The 22,624-nt window shown below is 33.3% G+C and overlaps 3 protein-coding genes across 3 annotated transcripts; 2 read left to right on the plus strand and 1 right to left on the minus strand.

The window, feature by feature from the left end:
* Positions 1–3,364: 3,364 nt before the first annotated feature.
* HELRODRAFT_110263 (hypothetical protein) lies at positions 3,365–12,069 on the plus strand (the record flags this gene model as incomplete). The annotated part of the gene is made up of 21 exons (XM_009015557.1): positions 3,365–3,566; positions 3,722–3,897; positions 4,329–4,430; positions 4,792–4,962; positions 5,336–5,495; positions 5,813–5,989; positions 6,483–6,651; positions 6,767–6,836; positions 6,998–7,090; positions 7,315–7,449; positions 7,647–7,741; positions 7,999–8,146; positions 8,382–8,540; positions 8,854–8,969; positions 9,301–9,367; positions 9,600–9,713; positions 9,835–9,950; positions 10,313–10,430; positions 10,647–10,796; positions 11,072–11,182; positions 11,458–12,069. 21 exons carry the CDS (start codon positions 3,365–3,367, stop codon positions 11,629–11,631), a joined length of 2,823 nt encoding a protein of 940 aa, XP_009013805.1. The 3' UTR covers positions 11,632–12,069.
* Positions 12,070–16,142: 4,073 nt separating this feature from the next.
* On the minus strand, positions 16,143–17,108 carry HELRODRAFT_75346 (hypothetical protein; the record flags this gene model as incomplete). The annotated part of the gene is made up of 4 exons (XM_009015558.1): positions 16,143–16,227; positions 16,394–16,479; positions 16,675–16,808; positions 16,991–17,108. 4 exons carry the CDS (start codon positions 17,106–17,108, stop codon positions 16,143–16,145), a joined length of 423 nt encoding a protein of 140 aa, XP_009013806.1.
* A 696-nt stretch (positions 17,109–17,804) lies between these two features.
* HELRODRAFT_169739 (hypothetical protein) lies at positions 17,805–18,732 on the plus strand (the record flags this gene model as incomplete). Its single annotated transcript, XM_009015559.1, has 2 exons — positions 17,805–18,140; positions 18,316–18,732. The coding sequence occupies 2 exons, from the start codon at positions 17,805–17,807 to the stop codon at positions 18,730–18,732; spliced, it is 753 nt and encodes a 250-aa protein (XP_009013807.1).
* Between the last annotated feature and the right edge of the window lie 3,892 nt (positions 18,733–22,624).

The following is a 22,624-nucleotide window of genomic DNA, read 5'->3' on the forward strand; positions in this document are numbered from 1 at the left end:
GAGTCAGCACGTTTCAGATGGTTGTCTCATGATGATTTACGTATGATGATGGTGGTGTAGGAAGAATCAGCGCGTTGGCTGTTCGACTGACAATCAGAAGTTCGGATGAAATCATGTGTGCCGACCAGATGATGGTGGTCGGTGCAATGAAGTACTGTAACGACGATTTTTGAACTAAGGTTTAGTAGTTTCGTCTTTTAATTTTTCTTATTGATTGATTGATTGATTGATTGATTGATTGATTGATTGATTGATTGATTGATTGATTGATTGATTGATTGATTCATTCATTTTATCACTCAATCTTTCAAATTATTTTTCCATTTATTTTTTTAATCATTGAATCATTAATTAATTCATTGACTCTTGATTCACTCAGGCATTCAACATTCTGCCTTTGTCGAATGGACGAAAGTAAATTTTTTTACATTTTACTCTCTTTATTATTTTAAAATATTGTTTATTTGCCATTATTTTCATTTTATAATTTTTTTCTTCTAAGATTCTAACATTCATTCATTACTAGGCTAATAAAAAAAATTTGTCTACAGAATGATGAGAGGTTGGTTGGGGTGGGCGTCAGTACGTTTCAGATGGTGGTCTCATGATGATCGTTCCGATGACAATTCGAAGATGGTAATAAGTTTATTTGCCATTATATTCATTTTATAATTTTTTTCTTATAAGATTCTAACATTCATTTATTACTAGGCTAATAAAAAAATTTGTCTGCAGAATGATGAGAGGTGGGTTGTGGCGGGCGTCAGCACGTTTCAGATGGTGGTCTCATGATGATCGTTCCGATGACAATTCTAAGATGACAATAAGAAGTTTCTGGAGAGTACACGCGCGCACATTTACGCACATAAATCAATACAACACACACATACACAACATCCATTCATTCGGTGTCGTTGTTATGTTTCTCTTCAACTTTCTATTTTCTTTACCGGACTTAATTTTATTCATAGGTAAGTTAGGGATTGAGATGAGTTGAACAATCGTAGGTAGGCTAGGGCTTAACATTAGTTAAAAAGTTTCAAGTAAAATAAAAACGCTGAAATATGTAAAATAAAATACCTAAAACGTGTAAAATTCCAAAAACGTAGAAAAACATATTTGTAGGTAGGTGAGTTGAGTTAATGATTATAAGTAAGCTAGGGCCCTGAGAGTAATTTAATTGTAGGTAGGTGACTGACTACTATTCTTGCGACTTTTTACTAGTTTTTTGTGATGTGTTTGTTTTCGCTTCACAGCCCCACACCAACAAAACAAACTACATTTTATTCTCGTCGTCGCCTTAATTTTTACCTTTTTGAACAATCTTTTTAATGTCTATTTATTTATTTAATTATTTATTAAATGTTGACTGGTTTCTAGTTTTTTTTTAATTTGGTTATAATTTTTGGATATTTCTTGATTTAATAAAAGCAACTATTGTGTTTTTCTTTCTTTACTAAAATCTCGAAATTGTTTGTAGATCTGTACAGTTAAGTGTTTGTTCGAGTTTGAACAAGCCTTGCAAATATTTTTCAAATATGGTTCATTGATTGGTCGATTGGTTGGTTGATTAGTTGATTGAATGAATGGTTGGTTGATTGATTGGTTGATTGATTGATCTCATAGTATTGTATATATCAGGGGTGGGCAAACTACGGCCCGCAGGCCACATGCGGCCCGCAAAGCTATTTTATGTGGCCCGCCCGCGTGACCTTGCTCGCTTAATAAAAGGTCGTCAACCAGACATTATGACCAAAAAAAGGAGCCACAAATCTTAAAAAATTCTCCCCGGGTCGAAAAAATTTGCTATTTAAGTACATATGCGGCCCTTCAAAAATAAAATTGTTCTCAATGCGGCCCTCACAGCAAAAAGTTTGCCCACTCCTGGTATATATGAAAAAAAAATCCGATTAAGCCAACATACGGCTTTACTTGGCCACTGTATTTTACCAGACAAAAGCAATTTCTTTATTTATATTGACAAAAATAATTGTGAAATGAATATATTGACTTATTTAAAGCATTATATGTAAAGAAAACCGCCATGACACTGTTGTATGAGACCCAGTAAGCCACTGCAGTAAGCCAACGTATGATTTCAGCAACCATAATTTTTATGAGCACCGGCAGAATGTATATAATGAATATAATGAAGATAGTTGTTCAAATAACAATTTTGATCTATTTAGGTCGTTTATTTCATGAGTAAACAAATTTTTAACATGATCGAATAGTGTAAAAAAGGGTGACTTTAGTTCAATCCTACTAAGCCAACCTTCGGCTTCAGTAAAAAGCCGCCGGATTTCACAGGATTTCACAGGATTTCAAATTAACAACAATAATTTAATAATACATAATTTTATTTAATAAAATCATAATTTTATTTATAAAATTAAAGAGAATTACTACAATGTTTTAAGCATATTAAGTGAAGTAAATATTTTATATAGCTTGCTCGTTAAAATCCATGCAATTTCGTAAGCCAATTGAATAATCCAAGCATGTCAAATAGCCTGACTCTTGACTCGAACGATAATAAATCACCCTCCAAATCTCTTCCGGAAGTAAGCTCCTTGTTCGACCGTTAAAAGTGAGCGAAGTTATTTTAGTTATGTGACTTAAACTTACTCAATGCTCATACATATTATATAGATATGGTCAGCCAAATAAACCACCTAGCCAATCATTCGTACCATTTTCACTTTTAAACATTTCATCCAATAGAGATCACCGACTCAACACAACAACATTCAACACCGTAGTCGTAGCTGCCCTGCTGATCAAACTTCTAGTTTTGCAACTTTTCCGTTCATTCACACGAGGTTTGGATGACTCTATGTGTCTGTGTGTGTCTGTGTATGTCTATCTACCTCTTGTATAATATGGTTGTGTGTATGACACTGCATAGCATAGGTAGCATATAGCATTATTATGGCCTATCTATAGATGTAATTATTGTATTGTATTTCTTTATGTGTGTGTGCGTGCTTGTGTGCGTATGTATTTGTACATCCACATGTGCTGGAGCAGAATAGAATGGGAGTGGAAAGTAGTAGATTGTTCTATCTTATTTAAATTTATGTTTTATGTTATCTATGATTAAGATTCATCTACTTAACATTCTGCTTTTGGTAATGAAAAATAAATTGGCATCAGTTAATAGTATTTGAATTAAATATTATTGATTGTTTTATTTTATCGCTTTCATTAAAATAAATTTAACTTACACTTCTCAGCTATTTACATTTTTCACTATAATATGATATAATGAATTATATAGTCTTTTATGTACAAAAATTAACTATTATTCCATATGACAGGTTAAAATAAATCATTTCATACTCTAAATTTGAATTCCAAAATCATGGAGGAAGCATTGAAACTGAAAGAGAATGGTAACAAATTATTCAGTCAGGGCATGTACAAAGATGCATCTCTAACATATAGCAAGGCTCTGGCTATTGAAAATGTTTCTGATGACGATAGGATGGTCTTTCTGAAGAACAGGGCTGCTTGCTATTTGAAGATGTCTAAATATTCAGAGGCTATTATAGATTGTTCAAAAGGTTTTTACTAGAGACTTATTTTAACCTTTTAGAGATTAATTGATTTTTCATATTGTTATTATATGTTCCTGTGTAAACTATACATGCGAGATGAAAATGTATGTTTAATTACAGAAAAAATTACCGAATCAAGTTAAATAAAATATTTCAAACAGTTCTAGAAAGATCTCCAACAGATTCAAAAGCATTATTCAGAAGATGCCAGGCCTATGAGGGTGAAGGTCGTTTGGAGGAGGCGTACAAGGATGCCAGACTGTTGTCCCAGGTGGAGCCGAAGAACCAGGCCATCCAGCCCATATTGAGGAGGCTACACTTCGCCATACAAGATAAGGTTGGCTGATTGGTTGGTTCAGTGTTTGATTGATTGATTGGTTGGTTGGTTGGTCAGTCGGTCGGTTGGTTGGTTGGTTGGTTGGTTGGTTGATTGATTGATTGATCGTTTGTTTGTTAGCTGGTTGATTGGCTAGTCATATGTTGAATGTTTCATTGCTTTTTGGCACAAAATAGAAAATTGTTGGCATTGTCTTTTTATTTAACTGCTTAAGGTCTTGTTGAACGATGATTTTCACTCAAAGTTTTAAATAAATGATGTTAATAAGAATAATAATGAAAATGATAATAACATCTAGAAGAAATTCAATGATTAAATGATGATAGCTATGCTGATGTATCTATTGTTCGCACGATTAAACACAAAGATGATGATATATTTTCATTAGTATGTGAGATATCAATCAAAATTGTATCAATGACCACCACCAGGTATCCAAACAAATGAGCACTGACAACAGAGTATCTCAGATGTTTGACCTGGCCTTCAAAGGAAAGCTGGACAACGATGATGATGACGAGAAGAGGAAGCAGGTGCTTCGGCCATTTTTATTTCTAAATATTTAGTGTTTTTTGTTTGTTCATTCATTTTCAAATTTATTTGATGACATGTTGCTTATTTCATTTTTGCACTAGTCAGATAGTTAAAACTGTTTCTACATTCATTAAGTCAATAATTTCACTAGAAATCGCCTTGCCTGGTCTTTTATTTGTTGTTCAATCATTTTTTCATCCATCTAGTCAGTGATATTGCCCATTCACCTATTTATAAACTAGATGAAAACCTAATAACGAAACAATTAAATTCAACAAAACAAATAACTTACAAACATACAAACAACAACAGCATCTACTAAACCGTGACTAAGCAAACTTTTTCCTAATCACTAACCAGGCAACAAACAACCTAATCGTCCTGGCCAGAGAGCCAGCTGGTGCTGAGAAAATCTTCAACAGTGGAGGGTCCAAGAAACTCATCCAACTGGTTGACTTTGAGAAGGATAAGGAGATTAAAGTTACGGCTATCCGGGTTCTTTCATGTCTGGTTTATGAGGATAAAGTTAGAGTTAGTAGATGAGAGTTAGTTTGTGAGTGAGTGAGTGAGTGGGTGGGTGAGTGAGTGAGTGAGTGAGTGAGTGAGTGAGTGAGTGAGTGAGTGAGTGAGTGAGAATTTGAGTGAGTGAGTGAGTGAGTGAGTGATTGAGTGAGAATGTGAGAATGTGAGTGGATGAACGAGTGAGTGAGAGTGAAAAAGTGAGTGGATGAGTGAAAATGGTGTGACTATGTTTATCATCTATCAATTTTTATACATTCAATATAATCTCCTAAATTATTTTTTTTAAAGATTTTACGCTTTCATACGTTCACAATTCATCCAAGTAACCTCAATCGTTTTCATTCAGGTTGTGTAAATATTTTTTTCACTGACTCTCTCACAGGCCCAGAAGATTTTAGAAGAACTGACATTAAAAAAAGTCCTCATCTACATCGGATCCGACGACGAAAACATCTCTACGGCCATGACGCACTTCCTACAAAATGTCATCAACTCCCTCTCTAAACTTGAAGATATTAAGAAGGAGAGAGAGAAACATGAAAGTAAGAGGAAGGCTGATCCTGCTGCTAGGATAAGACCATTTCCTTTTTGTTTTGAAAAAATTGGTTAGTTGGTTGGTTGGTTGGTTGGTTGGTTGGTTGGTTGGTTGGTTGGTTGGTTGGATAGATGGTTGGCTGGTTTGTTGGCTGGTTAATTGACTGGACTGGTTTATTGATATGTTTAATGATTGATGTACATTTATTTTTTTCACTGATTTTAGTCATTGCATATCATGGCTTATAGAAAAACAAACAAAACAATTCTTAATTTATGATTACAAAATGCATTGTCAATGACGAAAAATTTAACTTCCATACAGATGACCAAACGAAGAACTATCTTGACACAACATTCTTAAGACCACTGCTGCAGAGTTTAACGAATGGAAAGTGTTCTAGTTTTGGTAGAGACAATATTATGGAGTTGTTGATCAAGTTTGTCACCAGGAAAGATGGCGTTGGTTGGTCTGGGAAGTTCATTGAAGTTGGAGGTAGGTGTTTGTGGGTTTGTATGTTTTGTTTGTTTGTTGTTTTGTTTGTTTGTGTTTGTTAGCTGTTCTTTTCTTTGCCGATGTGCAATATGTTTGTTGTTGTTGTTGTTGTTTTGATTTGTTGTTAGTCTGCTATTGCTACCTATTTCCTGGTTATGACATTAAACTGACCCTCACTGCCTTGTGAGTGATGTTGGATCATCAAAGGCTAGGCCCACCGCTTATAACTGTGGTTGTGTAAGGAAGGGCGTCCTGCGTAAAAATTAGCCAAATAAATTACTTATGATGACAGAAGTGACAATGGCCCTCAGTATCCGGCAGAATGGCGTCGAGGGGCATTTCGGTTTCATCATAGGTAGCCAAACGGCAACCCCCGATCTCGGGGAAAATGTCGTCTAAACGTGTGTTGTTGTTGTATTGCTACCTATTACAACATAGAATGGAATACGCAGATTCCGCAGAATCATGGTATTTATTACCTCATACCCTCTCATACAAGGCATACAGCAGGCCTTGACCGTGGCGGGTACAGTTCCAGAGAGTAAGGTACTCAGTGTCAGTACCAACAGTCGAATGCACGTTTCGCTACTGCTGTCAAAAGTCTACGAAGACCTCATCAGTGATCAGGAGAGAGAAAAATTCCAAGAAGCTGCTGAAGCTTATTTCCTGTTAGTGAGATGGATGTGGAGATATTTCTTCAACTATAAATACAAACACAGCCAGTCATTACTTGTTCAGTTATAAATATTTATAATAAACACAACGAATTATAATTTCTTCAAGAGACCTCTTTAAAGATGAAATTGTTGATTCGAAGTTAGAAGCTGTTCTGGCACTGGCAGCCTTACTTCAGGTTATTGTTATATTATTATATTATATTATTTTTATTATATTATTCTGTTATTACTATTTTATTATATTATACTAAGCTTATAATTTTAAAATTATTTCGGTTTTTATTAATTAGAGTAATTTTTATTTTTGTTAAATTTAAATTTTTATTTTTTATTCTAGGGTGCGCCGACCGTTGGGAATTCTATTTTATCTAGGGAGGGAGTCTTGGACATCATCCTCGCAATGGCTGATTCTGGAGATGCCATCTACGTGGTTTGTATGATGATGACGATGACTATGATGAGGATGGTGGTGGTGATGATAATAGGATGATGATGATGACTATGATGATGATGACTATGATGATGATGATGATGGTGATGATGATGAGATTATGAAGAATACAATGATTATTTTAAGGAAGGCAAAATTAGTAACGTGATCAAAGACATGTAATAATACTGACGTTGACGTCATTATTCAACTCATCCAATCAGAAATACGCCGTTGAAGCTCTTGTCCAATCAGCGTCTAAGAAAGAAAAATGTTCTGGTGTCATTAAACAGGCCACGCCTATCTTGAAACAGCTCTACCAGTCGTCTCAGGACGCTGTTAAAGTCAGAGCTTTAGTGGTCGGTAAAGTTTTCTGGTGGCTTCCTATTTTAAATCTGCTGAAAATGTTCTAATAACTTATCATCTATAAACACGTTGAAGTATTAGCTCTTCTTGTCATCATTGTTTTACTGATATAATTTCCGTCATAATAATACTCATCACAACAATACTAGTTCACTCATTTATTCATTTATCTATTCACTGACTCACTCAGGGCCTGTGTAAGCTCGGATCGTTTGGTGGTGATGATGCGAGTGTGAAGGCATTTGCCGATGGCTCCAATCTCACCCTGTCCAAAGCTTGCAGGAAGTTAGACGCCATGGTCATTCATTACGATGATTAAGATATTATTTACGCTGATGAATTAGGTGACGATGGTAATTACTTCTCCTCTCTCTCTTTTTTGCTCTTTTTCTCTCTGCTTTTCTCTTATACTTCATCAATTACTCTCTTTCTCTTTCTCCGTTTGCATTTCTCTGTCATTTTTACTTGTTCTCTTTTTCTATCTCTCTCTCTTTCTCTCTCTCTCTTTTTCTTTCTCACTATCTGATTTTTCAACCAATCAGATTTTTATGCAACCCGACGAAAGATGTGGACCTGCGAAAGTGGGCAGCAGAGGGCCTGGCCTACCTGACCCTAGATGCCGATGTCAAAGAAGAACTGGCCAACGATCTCAACTCCCTCAAGTCACTTATCGATCTTGCCAAAGTTGTTGTTTCAATGTTTATAATTATTTATTTATTTATTTATTTATTACGTATCTATAATTATTTTTATTATAAGTATAAATAGGGTAATATATTTGACGAATATATAATTACTTTTCGTCCCGTGCATAGGATTCAATCATTCATTTAAGAATCAACTCATCAATCAATCAATCAATCAATCAACTAGCCAATCCGGCAATCAACTGACCATTCAACTGACTAACCAACCAACCAATCAGGTGCCAGACAAGGGCATATTGTACCCTGTGGCCCAGATCTTCGTCAACGTCACCAACTCGTATGACAAAAAAGAAATTGACCCCGAATTACTAGAGCTAGCTAAGTACGCCAAGCAACACATACCAGAAGAGCATGAGAAGGCACTTTTTAGTTTGCTTGTTTCACAATTATTTCATTTATTCATTTTAATTTATTCTGTATTTATTTTAAATTGTGTTTATTTTAAAATTTTGAAAATTTTTTGAATTTTTAAAGTGACAACGTGTAAATTAATAAAGTCTTGTAAGTACCACATTTTATTTAGACTTATTTCTACCCAAAACGACCTTTAATAGACCTTAAGACGACATGACCTTAATTATAAAACCACTTCGAATTGACCTTGAAACGATTTCATATTGACCTTGAAGCGATATATTGGTAATTCTACTTAATTACAATTCAATTATGACTACGATCTTATTCATTTAGGACAAAGAGCCCTGTATATCGCAACGCGTGACAAAGTTAGTTAAGGCGGGGATTGTGAATGCCCTGGTGGCATTTTCGAAATCTGAAAGTGAAAGTAGCAACGAACTTTTAGCCAGGTTGGATGATGATGATGATGAAGATGAAGATGATGACGATGGGATGATCATCATAATGATCATCATAATGATGATAAATATTATCATAATTTTAGGAATGTGATATTCTGGATTTGTCTTTCATGTTCCATTCTAAATTTTTAGATTTCATTTTAAATTCCACATTTTGCAACACAAATATTTTACCCATTATTTATTGATTCCATTACGTTTGAGAGCTGTCAAATTATCATAATTTATTTTCATCATTAAACATTAATTGTTCGTAAATGTTAACAAGTTTTATTTGAATCAGTCATCAAATTATCGCCTTCCCATCGACACCATGCAGAATCTACTTGGCAGTTTGCGCCAATGCTGATCACAGAGGTCTCGTTGTACAGCAAGGAGGTGTCAAGGTCGTTTATGGATCATTAATATTCATTAGATAAATTAATATTCATCCGTTTGTATTATATTTTTCCATTGTATTTTTTTAATTTTCAAGTTAATTTTTGGTTTTTCAGATACGCCATGCTCATATTTTAATATATCAAAATTTTTCCACATTACAGCCATACAGTCATATTCACTCATATGTCATTATTTAATTAACATAAATCTATAGATAGACATTTCTTCTATAAATAGACACTTCTCCCATTGGCCAATGAAGGCACGGAGGCGGGAAAAATCAAGGCCAGTCATGCCCTTGCTAAGATTGCTGTCACTCAAAATCCGGACATTGCATTCCCTGGACAGAGAGTAATGAAAGAATGAATGAATTAATAAATGAATTAATGGATGAATAGATAAGTGAATGAATACATATGAAATTTTCACTTCTTTTACTCGGAATCTTAACCTTAACTCCTCCCACGTCCAGTCATGTGAAGTAGTGAGACCCCTTCTGAAGTTACTGTCCATTGATAGGACGGCTTTGGAAAGTTACGAGGCCCTGCTGGCACTGACCAATTTGGCTTCTTCCAGTGATGCTGTCAGGTCGGTTTTTTGATGGTGGTGTTGGCTGGTGGGTTTTTGTGATTCCCTGTAGTGCTGTGGTGTTGTTGGTGCTACTATTTCAATGTTTAATTAGTTAATTAATTTATTGGAATTTTTCGATTTAATTCTTATTCAAACGTGGTGAGGTTTTGTCGCTTGTTGAATGGTTGGTTGGCTGGTTTGCAGGCTATTCGGTTGGTTGGTTGGTTGGTTGGTTGGTTGGCTGGCTGGCTGGCTGGTTGGTTGGTTGGTTGGTTGGTTGGTTGTTTCTTTAGTTGGTTGGTTGGCTGGTTGGTTGGTTGGTTGTTTCTTATCCTAATACTTTTTAATTTCAAAATTTTAAAACTTCTTTTTTCCCATAGAAAACGAATCGTGCAAGAGAAAGGCTTCTCATACATCGAGCACTTCTGCTACGAAGACCACGACCAGCTCAAGTTGGCTGCCACCGAGTGCTTATGTAACCTCGTGCAAAATGACGAGGTTCGTTATTGCCAGCCTGTTTCTGTTTGAGACCTTACAAAATATATACGACAAAATGGAAGTTACGAATCTGAATCACACACCACACACACCGCAGACACTCACACACACTCTCACGACTCAAAAAATATTTCAAAATTTTTATTTTGTGGAATTTTAAAGAGTAAAAATGCATTTGCTGGGAAATATTTTTTTAAACATTCCAACCCCACGAAGGTCGCCAAGATGTTCCTGGGTCAGAACGACCGAGTAAAATTATTCGTCCTCTTCTCGGGCTCAGAGGAGGATGAGAAGTTAGTGATGGCGTCTTCGGGCGCACTTGCAACCCTGACCTTTGACCCTGCCATCTGCCGAAAGGTCATCGAGGTCGGTTAAAAAATGGAATGTTTCACATTTATTTTTTGTTTTTTCGCCGGTTTCAATATAATTTAGATAATTTGACAGTCGTGTCGGTATGTTATTTTATATTTATGTAAATCGTTTTGAAAAAAATTGTAAAAAAACTGTGGAGAATGACTTTGCTTTCATTGCCTTAGATACATTCTGCTTAGTTTACTTGTTTATTTTATTCATTCATTTATTTATTCATTCACTCACTCAGCCATTCATTCATTTTTCTTCCATTTTTTCCACCCACTCAGAGCACAAAGCAGTGGTTCGAAATAATGCAAGGCTTGTTAGCGCACGAGAATCCAGAGATACAACACCGAGGTACCTTCATAATATACAACATGATGTGTGCTGACAAAGAGGTAGGTATTTGTTTGTCTGTTTGTGTGTGTGTGTGTGTGTTTACGGTGTTTATATATACCATTTATGTACCATTACATATACCATATTTACCATAATTTCCACTTCTTCCGTTCGTTTTTTTGTAATGTTTCAAAAAAGAGATTTAACTATTCGTATAATGCTGCGCAAGGTATGTATTCTATCAATCATTCCGTAGGCTTATCGCCTCATCACATCATGCCAGCATATCATCATCATATCATCATCATCATACCTAACTTGATATCATCAATAGATGGCCACGCGTCTCGTGGAGAGTAACATGCTGGAAGTGCTGATGGCAGTCTCAAAACTCGATGAACCGGAGCGAAAAAATGCCCGCCAGATGGCAGAGAAGGCCCTGAAGCAAGCGGAAGAATGGGGTCTCGTTACCCACGTTGCTGATGGCGGTGAGACCCAGAGGAAGTGACCTATGATGACGTAACCAATTGTTATGATGACGTAACCAATTATTTTGATGACGTCATTGATGATTGAAGATTTAGACTCACTGTATTGAGGAGTTGGAATTGCTGTGTTGTAACCTAACATTTGTCGTGTTACTGTGTCAAGCTGCGTTTTTGTTTTTAAATTAATTTCTTTTTCTCGTTTTTGAGACTTGCAGTGTGCCTTGAATGATTATTATCTAAAATTGTGAAAAATATTTTTATCGATCGTGATTTCTCAGAAAAGTGTCCAAGTGTTTTATACTGTGTCCGTCGTTAATCAATCAATTAATTAATTAACCAGTTAATTAATTGACTGATTTATTTATTTAATTTTTCTTTTCTGTTTATTGCGTTAATGTTTATTATTCTTGTTTACATTTGTTTTTTATCTTGAAAAAATATGACCAAAAACACAAAAATAGTGATCATCAGTTTTGTTGTTTCATCACAAATAAATTATACAGAATCTACATTAGAAATTAATTTTCAACCCCAGGAATATAACGTTGAAAAGATAATAAGAAAGCTAATGAAAATAACCACAAAAGTTGTACACTAAATAAATAAATTATGTATGTATAGATAACTTTAATTTCATCATTATCACCATTATTTTTATACGTCTAAGTCTTGAGTCAATAATATTTAAATTGCATTTTATCAATTAATCACATCCAATCATAGTGCATGCATGTTTTAGCATAAATTAATAAATTATGATGAAATAACGAGCGAAATAATAAAAATCCAATCATAGTGCATGCGTGTTTTAGCATACTTTATGATGAAACAATGAGTAAAATAATAAAACATCTAGCCAGAGTGCATGCGTGTTTTAGCATAAATTAATAAATTATGATGATGAGCGAGGACGATTATGGTGATAGACAACGACACGATATATAACAAAGTGAGTAACCAATTATGATAATGCCTTTTGTGATAGTGAGAAATGGATATATAGATAGCAACAACGCCTGTGGTAGTAAAATCGATCCAATGAATCCATCTTTCCAAACCAATTAATCTTTCATAATAATTAATTAATCAAATCAATTAATTAAGTAACTAATTGGTCATATAATTACGATCTATTAAACAACTTTTTATGAAAAAATTCTCTGGCAATTTCTACTTCAAATTAAGACAGCGCTAGGGTAACCCAAAGTGACAAAATAAAAATGACAAAAACTCATGTCATTGTGAATACATATATATACATATACTCTGAGACATGCAAATAATTACTAACCAATTAATTAATTAATAATAGAAACAAACAATAATAACAAACAACGACAACGATACTAATAACAAATGCAAAGAACGAAAGTGTTTATGAAACAATTACGAACAACTTATCCACAATTTAATCAGGAATATAACTAATCACGTTGAGTTTTTCTCTATCATACAACAACAATATAAACATACGAACGTCATTCTCTATAATTAACAATTATAATTATAAATATATAAAATAATAATTAATATAATTAATTATAATTGTAAATATAAAAATAATGATAATATAACCAAATGACAACAATAGTGTAGCAATAATATAATCATATTTGCAGATAGGTTAATCAATCAATCAATCATTTGAATCAATCAATACAATTAATTTTAGATAAATTAATAACTAATTTCCTAAAGCCCGATATAAAAGTTATTGGCTATTTGCTTGGTCTGCGAGGGGGTAGGCTGGGCCCCCCAACCGACGGCCACCCCCATCTGCGGCTGAGTGGGAGGTCGAAAATTCGGGGCACCTCCCATCCCCATGCTGTTCTGCTGCGGGTAGAGAGAGAGAATGTTTTGTTGCTGCTGCTGATGTGTAGTCAGCGGTTGTTGGAAGAGATTTGGTTGTTGTTGGTGGTGAAACTGTTGTTGTTGCAGCTGCTGTTGTTGTAACTGCTGCTGAAGTTGAAGCTGCTGCTGTTGTTGTAGAAATAACTGTTGTTGTTGCTGCTGCTGCTGCTGGTGGTAATGGGGCTGTTGGTGTGGCAGGTTCAAATTCATTCCAAGGAACTGATTTTGCATCTGAAATGAGATGAGATGACTTATTATCACAATCACAATAATCGTCGTCCTCATCATTATTCCCGTCGGTGACCTCTTCCCTCCATCACCATTACCTCACACCTCCCTATCACCACATCACCACCAACATGAAAGATTTGACTCAACCTGGCTCATGTTGTAAGGAAGTGTGCCCTGAGTAGGAGGAGTTGACCCTAACAAGAGGTTAGAGGTCATCATCATCTGGCCTTGAACTTGCGTCGGCATCATCATCTATAATAATCATCACTATTATTATTATTATCATCATCACCATCATTATCATTTATAACCAATGAATGAACGAATGGACAAACAGAGGAATAAAAAATAAACAAATAACTATACACCAACTATAAATATATAACATTAAAATTAATTATGATATAGATAATTATAGCCTCACCTGCACAGATAGCTGGCCGTTGATTGGCTGTTGGGTTTGCATCATGCCCAGCATGGGGTCAGCAACTAAACCACCTTAAGAGGAAACAGATAACAAACATTTTAAAAATAATTTCACAAACATAACGATAATAATAATAATAAATATTACTATATCATCATTATCACTACTGTAGTAAATAATGATAATAATGTTAATAAATGAAATGTCATAATGGAGCCCTTATTTAGTGACAAACCAGGGCAAAACATGGTGGCAGGCCCGCCAGGGGGCTGTGAAGATCCATAGAGAGCCAAAATGGCGTCTTTAGAAACCTTTTTGTCAGCATTGGACGATGATGAGGAGGATGATGTTGTATCAAAAAGATTAGTTTCATTGGCTGCATTCTGTGTGGATGTGCATATGCATGTGTATGTATCTGTATGCAAGTATGTATGTATGTGTATATGTATGTAGGTTAAAACATACATACATACATAAAAACCATGTATGTAGGTATGTATATATGTGTGTGTGTGTGAGTGTGTGCGTGAGTGTGTGTGTAATATTTATGTATGTATGTGTGTATGCATGTATGTATGCTAGTAGGATGGTATGTACGTATTATAATTTATTATCACCCCATTATTAACTGACTAACCATTGCATTTTGCAATTGTTGCTGGTGTTGCTGTTGTTGTTGGATCAGTGTTGGCGACGGACTGCTCAGGAATTCCCCAAATATGTCCTTCTGTTTATCACCCCCATGACCTGGGGTCGGGTCATCTGGTTGGTTAGGGATGTAGGAAAATAATTATAAATGATAATTATAAATTATAATAATAACATTAACAAGAATGATGATGATAATTACATAATATTATAAGTTGAGTAGAGGAAGGTTAAAATAATGCCAACTTTTACAAAAATATTTGATTTTATAACAGGTTAAAATATTTAATTGAAAACAAATTTGAATGAATAAAACACACCACACATACACACACACAAACGCACGCACACACACACAAACACACAGACACACAAACACAAAAACACAGACACACACATAAAATCTCACCTAACCCAAGTAAATCCACCTCACCGTTGGTTGCAGAATTACTAACTGAAGTACTATTAGCAGTGCTGTTTCCACTATTGGCCATGGAAATTGGTGCACTGCTGGTAGTAGTAGTAGTAGTAGGGGCGGTAGTAGTGTCGTTGTTGGCAGTCGCAGATGAGAATGTTGGTTTGCTGCTGGCCGTGGAGTTGCGGCTTAGTTTTGGTGTCTCTGTTGAGCTAGTTTTTGTCTGCCAGAGTCAGTAAATATGTGAGAATAAGTGATGGAATGTATGTAGTTTGTGCTGATGACGATGATGATGGTGACAGCAGTGATGATGATAATTATATATATATATATATATATATATGTTGGTAATAGACCATAATTTTTACAATATTCTATAAATTCTACCGAATGTTTGGCGTTAATATTTTGTAGTTCGTTTTTTCGATTTTTCTCACTAAAGTTTTTTGGTGAACGTTTAGTTTATTAAAATTCAAAATAAACTTATTTTTCGAATTCATGCTGCAAATAAGGCCATATTTCGATTCCGAATGAATCATCATCAGTGCTCCTTGCTGTATATATAGGGAAATATTGACTTTGTCAAGATGAACTTTGACGTTGTAAAAATTGGTCCCTATATATAAATGCCAAACATTCGGTAGAATTTATAGAATATTGTAAATATATATATATATATATATATATATATATATATATATATATGTATATATATATAAATCATTAAAAATTATTATTAATAAATAACATATTAAGTGGAAAAAAATTTTATTTATGGAAACAGAAAAGATCCAAAAGACCTTGGATGGAATATTTGTCGGTGTTGACTCTTTTGGAAACACCACATTCTTGAATTTTTTGGAAATTTTTTAAATTTAAAAAACACGCCAGTAAATTCTATTCACATATTACCCCTATTATTATCATCAATAACGATCACATCACTACTTTTATCAATATTACACCTTTGGTTTAGGTGGTATCCATTCCGATGCGATGTATTTCTTCTGCTCATATTTGGCTCTAATGAATGATTCCAAACTCCTGAAATAAAAGGAAAAAATTAATCTGAAATATGAAAAAAAATATTGTAAAACCAAACCAAAATATAATTAAAAACAGAATATTTCAAAAATAACGCCAAGGAATAAAATAATTTGGAAATAAAGATACTGAATAAAAACAATTAAGATATTGAAAAAATATTTACGAGTCACTCTGAGGTCTCCTAAAGTTATCTGGAATGTTTGCTTCATAGACAGCTCGACCCCTGCTGTTTCCAATCTCTTGCATCATCTAGGTGATGGTTTCAAGTTAAAAGACCATAATTAAATATTTTAAATTATAATTAATAATTAAATTAATAATTTAATATTTTGAATTATAATATCAATTGTTAAAAAATTTTAAATCCTAGTATGTAAATTGTAAAGTAAACTTGAAGTAACAAAAAAATTAATGAAATAATAAAGTTAAGAACTTTCAACTAACTGCCACTTGTTCTTCAGTCCATGAATCTAGATTGACAGACTTGACCTTTGACACGTGGACCCCCAAGTTACGATGGATTCCGGCACAACGGATGCAAAGGAACACACCCAAATTCCAGGAAGCCCATCTTGGTCCTGAGTGAAGATAGTGATGAAGTATTATGTGGTTTATATAAGATAAGATAATTTTTGAAAAAAAAACTAATCAAACTAATAAAAAATTGAAGCTAAATACCAAATTGGCATACTTTTTGAATTATTTAAAAGTTTATTCCCTAATTGCTCCTAAAATAATTTCAATTTTCAAAAAATTTTACCTTTGGCGTCACAATCCACGCAATACTTGTTATCTTCATCTCTCAAAAGTCCGTATAAGATAGATTGATATTTCTCTTGGAGTGACTTTTGTTTCTCTTTCTCGTGTTTATTGGACATATCTTTGAAGAATAAACAAATTAATTTGATTAAATACTATTTATTTATCAACAAAATGGCAAATAAACACTAAAAGACCATCCGATGAGTATAACACCCGGTATTAAAATATTCTTTGCTGCGATATTTGCTGGTAATTGTTCATTTTACAAAATATTTATGATCTGAAAAATTTAAATTTGTTAATATTAAACTAATAATTTTAATTTAAAGTTAATTAATTACACTTTATTGATAATTTAATGTAAATTTAATAATGAGAGTTTTATAATGGACATTTAAATAGTGATGCACTTTTAGTCGTGTAATTGTTTTGTCAAGTTTTTAGATTTAATTATCAATTTTCTCACCAATGTTAAAAAAACAACAAAATTTAACTGATTAGAATTAATTTCTCTATATTTAATAACTTTTTAATTTTGACTTTTGCTAACAATAAGTTTTAAAAAGCCTTTTTTACTTGCAAGCATTCATTCTGATCCAGCCATCTGACTTACCTCCCTCTCATCTCAAGCACTTCTGCACTTTTTTAATAGCTCAATTCCCGGAGACATAAATTACCTCTCTACCAGTCAGGCACGTAAATATGTCAGAAATTTTTTTAAAAGTGTATTTAAATTGAAAAAAAGCGATACCAGCTATCTATTTTTTATAAACTAGAAAAAATTAACAGAAGATACCCTTCACAATTTCAATATGGACAAATCATCTTCAGATAATTGCCTAACTTTAGTGGCGGATAGCAACAGCGGCAGAACTGATAGAGAGAACAGCCAGTCTCCTCCAGCCAGCCAGAGTAACGTGGGTCCTCCAAGTACGGCTAATTCTCTGGGGGTTGCTAGCGTTTTCACCTTCAATTCTACTGAAGAAGTTAGTTTTGAAGATGATCGCTTCCTGGTGAATCGTGATAAGAAGTCCCTTCCCTCGACTCCCACCAACGCCGATGTCGAAGAAAGTGTCAATGACAATGAAAATGATGCAAGTGGTACTTATGTTGAGGATGTCGACAATAATTCTTTCACTGATAAAAAGGTTCATGCTTATTTGGTTCATCAACTATTTATTTATATCATTTATGATTTATTTTCATTTAAATTTAGAATTTGTTCTCAATCATTTGTTGTTGCTTTGTAGATTCATCACTGTGTTTGTCATAAACATTCTATATCTTATTGTTATTAATTTATTGAACACAATGCATTTTCAGAAATACATAAAATTAGAAGTTCAAGAGGAGTATACATATGTGATTCGCTATGACTACCCCACCTTACTGAAGAAAATTGAAGAAATCAAACAGTGGGAAGAGGAACAAGTGACGTCATCAACCTCCACCAACAACAAAGATATCCCCACCACTGCCAAACTTGAAACACTCTACGAAGACAAAACTCTAGAGAAAAATCTAAAAGACAAGTTATCAACTCGAATGTTTAGGAATATTTTCTCAAAAATGACATCTCCAGTGGCCGACAGAAAGATTTCCCCAAGCTCCGTCCACTACAAAAAGACAAAAAGTCGATACTCCAGTTCTCCGAGTTTGACAAAAAGTAGTGGAACAGGAAATAATGGAAAGAAAAATTCAGCTGGCGTGAAGATAAAGAAAGATGGCGTCACTGTTTGAATGGACAACCCTCTGAGTTATATCATACTATTTATAGTCTTTTTGACATTTTGTTGCTTGGTATTGTAAAGTATTTTGTATTGTATGCTGCACTGTATTGCACATGGTGTTTTGTACTGAATGGTATTTTGCATTTGTAGGTTTTTTATATTAAATTTTATATGAAATGTTTTTTCACACAAGAAGTATTTATAATTTTTTTTCTTTCTACATGTGGTTTTTAAAAAAATTCGCATTTTTTAACAGTTTTTTTTGTTTTTATTTTGAATGATATTGCTTTTTTATACACTTTGCTTTAATTGTTTTTTTGCTTTTATTATACAACGTTCACCGAAGACCATAATCTTTTCAATTGTATATATTTTTTTTTGTTTATACTCATTTTTTTCAATATTTATTATAAATTTTGGAATATTTAAGAATGTTTTTCTATAAATTTTTATAAATTATTTCCAGTGTTCAATTGTCTTTGGCTCGCTTCTATCTATGTCACACTAGGTCATTTTTTTTAGTTTCTATGTAATCTAACTATTCATTATTGACTGTTTTACTGCTATCAATTCACTCTTCATTTACTAATTAATTCTTTTATTTATTTATTAATTTATTCTTTCATTAATTAATTTATTTCGTTCATTCTTTCGTTCAATTTTTTTCAACGTAAACGCTAGTCCGCTATTGTCTTTAATTTATCTATGAATGATTTATCTATTTATTTTATTTGATTGTCTGTTTGTTCATTTATTTATTTGACTATTTGTTTATTTATTAATTCAATTTTCCGCACATAGTCACGTATTCTCGTCATACTTATCATCGCTATAGTCCAATTATTATTATTGTTAGTAGTAGTAGTAGTAGTAGTAGTAGTAGTATACCAGAAGTAATAGTAATATTGCTAGAAGTAGTAGTAATAGTAGTAGTAGTATTCGCACACACAGACTAATTTTTCTGAAGATTAATTTAGCCACCACCTGACAAACAGGCTGAGATTGAATGTGGAGAAAAATGACGGTTTAACTCTTCCACACGATAATTTACATGTTATTATAAATATTTATACGATTTTATGGAAAATTATTTCATTATTATTTATATTAATCTCTGAAACAGAGTAAAATAAAGTTCACGGACAATTAAGATGGTCTCGATTTTGATTTCGTTTGCATTTGAACCAGGCATTCTGTTGTCCGAGCTATTTAGCAGATGGTAGGCACCTTAGTTGCGAATGTTAGTTAATTACGATACCTAAATTGTAGGTAGAAAAATTACTTTTTATTCTGGTATGCTTCTATGTGTGTGTGGTATGTGGGTACTTTTGTGCGTGTGTAGTAGGTGTATGTGAGTGCGTGCGTGTGTAGTATGTATACATATAAAAAGACCTTACGGAGTGGCCGGGCGGATGTATGATGAAAGTTGATGAATCATTCTCTTCCACCTCTCACCATCATCTTCTCTCTCTCTCTCTTTCTCTCTCTCTCACTTTTTCTCTCGAGTTTTCAGTTTTGGCAAATAAATTCTTATGAATAAATAAATAAGTAAATAAGAAAAATAAATTAAACCAGAAGAAAGAAATAAAACACACGCATACATGCGGTCCAAATTATAAACGTTTACGTTGCTAACTACTCTATCCATACCCACCTATCTATTTCACGTCGCTTGTACACATGTGAAAAAAAGTCTTACAAGTCTGTAAATTTACCACAACCTATAACAAGTAACTTTACTACTACCACTACTGCTGCTGCTACTTCTGTTAATGCAAGTATATAAAACAAGTATCTATAAAAGCATTCGCATCATCATTTTACAGCAACATAGCATCAACGAAATTGCAATAAAAACATCAACAACAACATCAACAATAACAACACTATCTCAATTCTCAATATGCGTATGATATGATATGGCGCAAGGACGGATTGCTGATACAAACGACAAATGAAAATGAAGCCTTCCCATTGGTTCATCTCTCGGCCAATCAGATTGGAGAAGGCCGACCCACGTGTGACAACTGCATTTGAAAGACACTTTTACTTTAATGTTGTGATTGTTGTTGTTTGTTGTTGTTGTTTGTTGTTGTTAATAATGATGTTTTTGTAGTTTGTTATTGATGTTGTTGTTGAAGATGTTGTTGTTGTTTGTTGTTGTTGCTGTTTGTTGTTAATAATGATGTTTTTGTAGTTTATATTGGTGTTGTTGTTGATGATGATGTTGTTGTTGTTTTTGTTTGCGCTAATAAACTTCGTTCTCTTCTTTCTTTTTATCTTATATGATTATATTGTGGTCATTGTTACTGTTATTCTTGTTTTCATGTTTGTAGTTAGTGATGATGACAACGATGATGGTGATGACGACGACGATGATGATGACGACGATGGTGCTGATGATGATATTCTTAACGGTTGATTTGTTGTTGTCAGCACTACGTGTTACTTTACATGTTGTTGTTGTTGTTGTTGTTCTTCTTCTTCTTTTTCTTCTTCTTCTACTTCTTCTTCTTATTATTATTATCTACTTATTATTAATTTATTATATTATTATTTCTAAGAATGCGTTTAAATTATAACAATAATATTATTAATCTCGCATACGATTAGGCATAGGTATTATACATTTGAGTGATTTTTAAAAACTTAACTAAAAATAAATAAGAACCATTATGGAAAATAGCAATTGGAAGAACAGAAAATAATAATAGCTTACATAATTAATTAGTGATTACTTAATTAAATAACTAATTGATAATTAATTAGTTGAATGGTTAGCTAATTGGAAGACTTGACAAGAGACGCCGTGGCAGATTTCTAACATTTACCAGTAGACAATTTAACCGCCAGATTTTCGGTATCGTAATGTTTCGTTATTTGTTTGATATGAGAATGGACAATGGACGGATTAATGATACTCTACTAAGTGTTTTCAATATATCCAAAAATGTATCAGTATATCATATATATATATATATATATATATATATATATATCATATATATATCATATATATATATATATATATATATATATATAAATTTATGTACACATGTATATGCATTAGGGAATGTACGTGTATATTGCATGTATGTATGTATGTATATATGTATGTATGTATGTATATATGTATGTATGTATGTATGTATGTATGCATGCATGTATGCATGTATGCATGCATGTATGCATGAACGAGTGTTTTCAGCCTCTTCATTACTGACGGTATAAAAGTGATATAAAATTGTATAAGCGCGTATTAAAAGATATGAAAGCAAATGAATGGCTGTGATTGGTCGGCCATTCCTGCATTTATATAGCGCTGAAATATCGTAAAAACTTTCATTAGAGAAATCATTTCATCCACATTTGTCGATTTTTTGAAATAAAACATTGATGAATTACTCGCAAAATCTCTATTTATTCGTGAATACCTTTAAAGTTTTCATTAAACGTTATGATAATTTTAACAAATATTTAAACAAGATTGCTTCGCATTGGTTAAAGATGGTGTATTTACATAATTTCCTCATGTTTCGATAGCTGTTTGAGATACATCAAATATATTTTTCGCCTTTTGATGTTGCATGAATGACACACCTGGTCAAGTTACATTGAAATCGCATCAACTCGTTTCAGCAAGTAGAAAACTCCAGATTACATCAACGAAAAAAAAACAAAAACAACCGAAAGAAAGAAAAAATCATGAAGACATCAACTACACAACTACATGAAGACATCAACTACACTAAAAAAAACAACAAAACTAAGGTATTAATAAAGTACAAACTCTAGTATATACAACAACCAATTTATCGAAAACAATACGATACTACAAATAAACAACAACGTTAACAACATCAGCAGCCACACCAGTGGCAGCTACACCAGTGGCAGCTACA

The sequence above is a fragment of the Helobdella robusta genome, assembly GCF_000326865.2.
Source record: "Helobdella robusta unplaced genomic scaffold HELROscaffold_16, whole genome shotgun sequence".
Lineage (NCBI taxonomy): Eukaryota > Metazoa > Annelida > Clitellata > Rhynchobdellida > Glossiphoniidae > Helobdella > Helobdella robusta.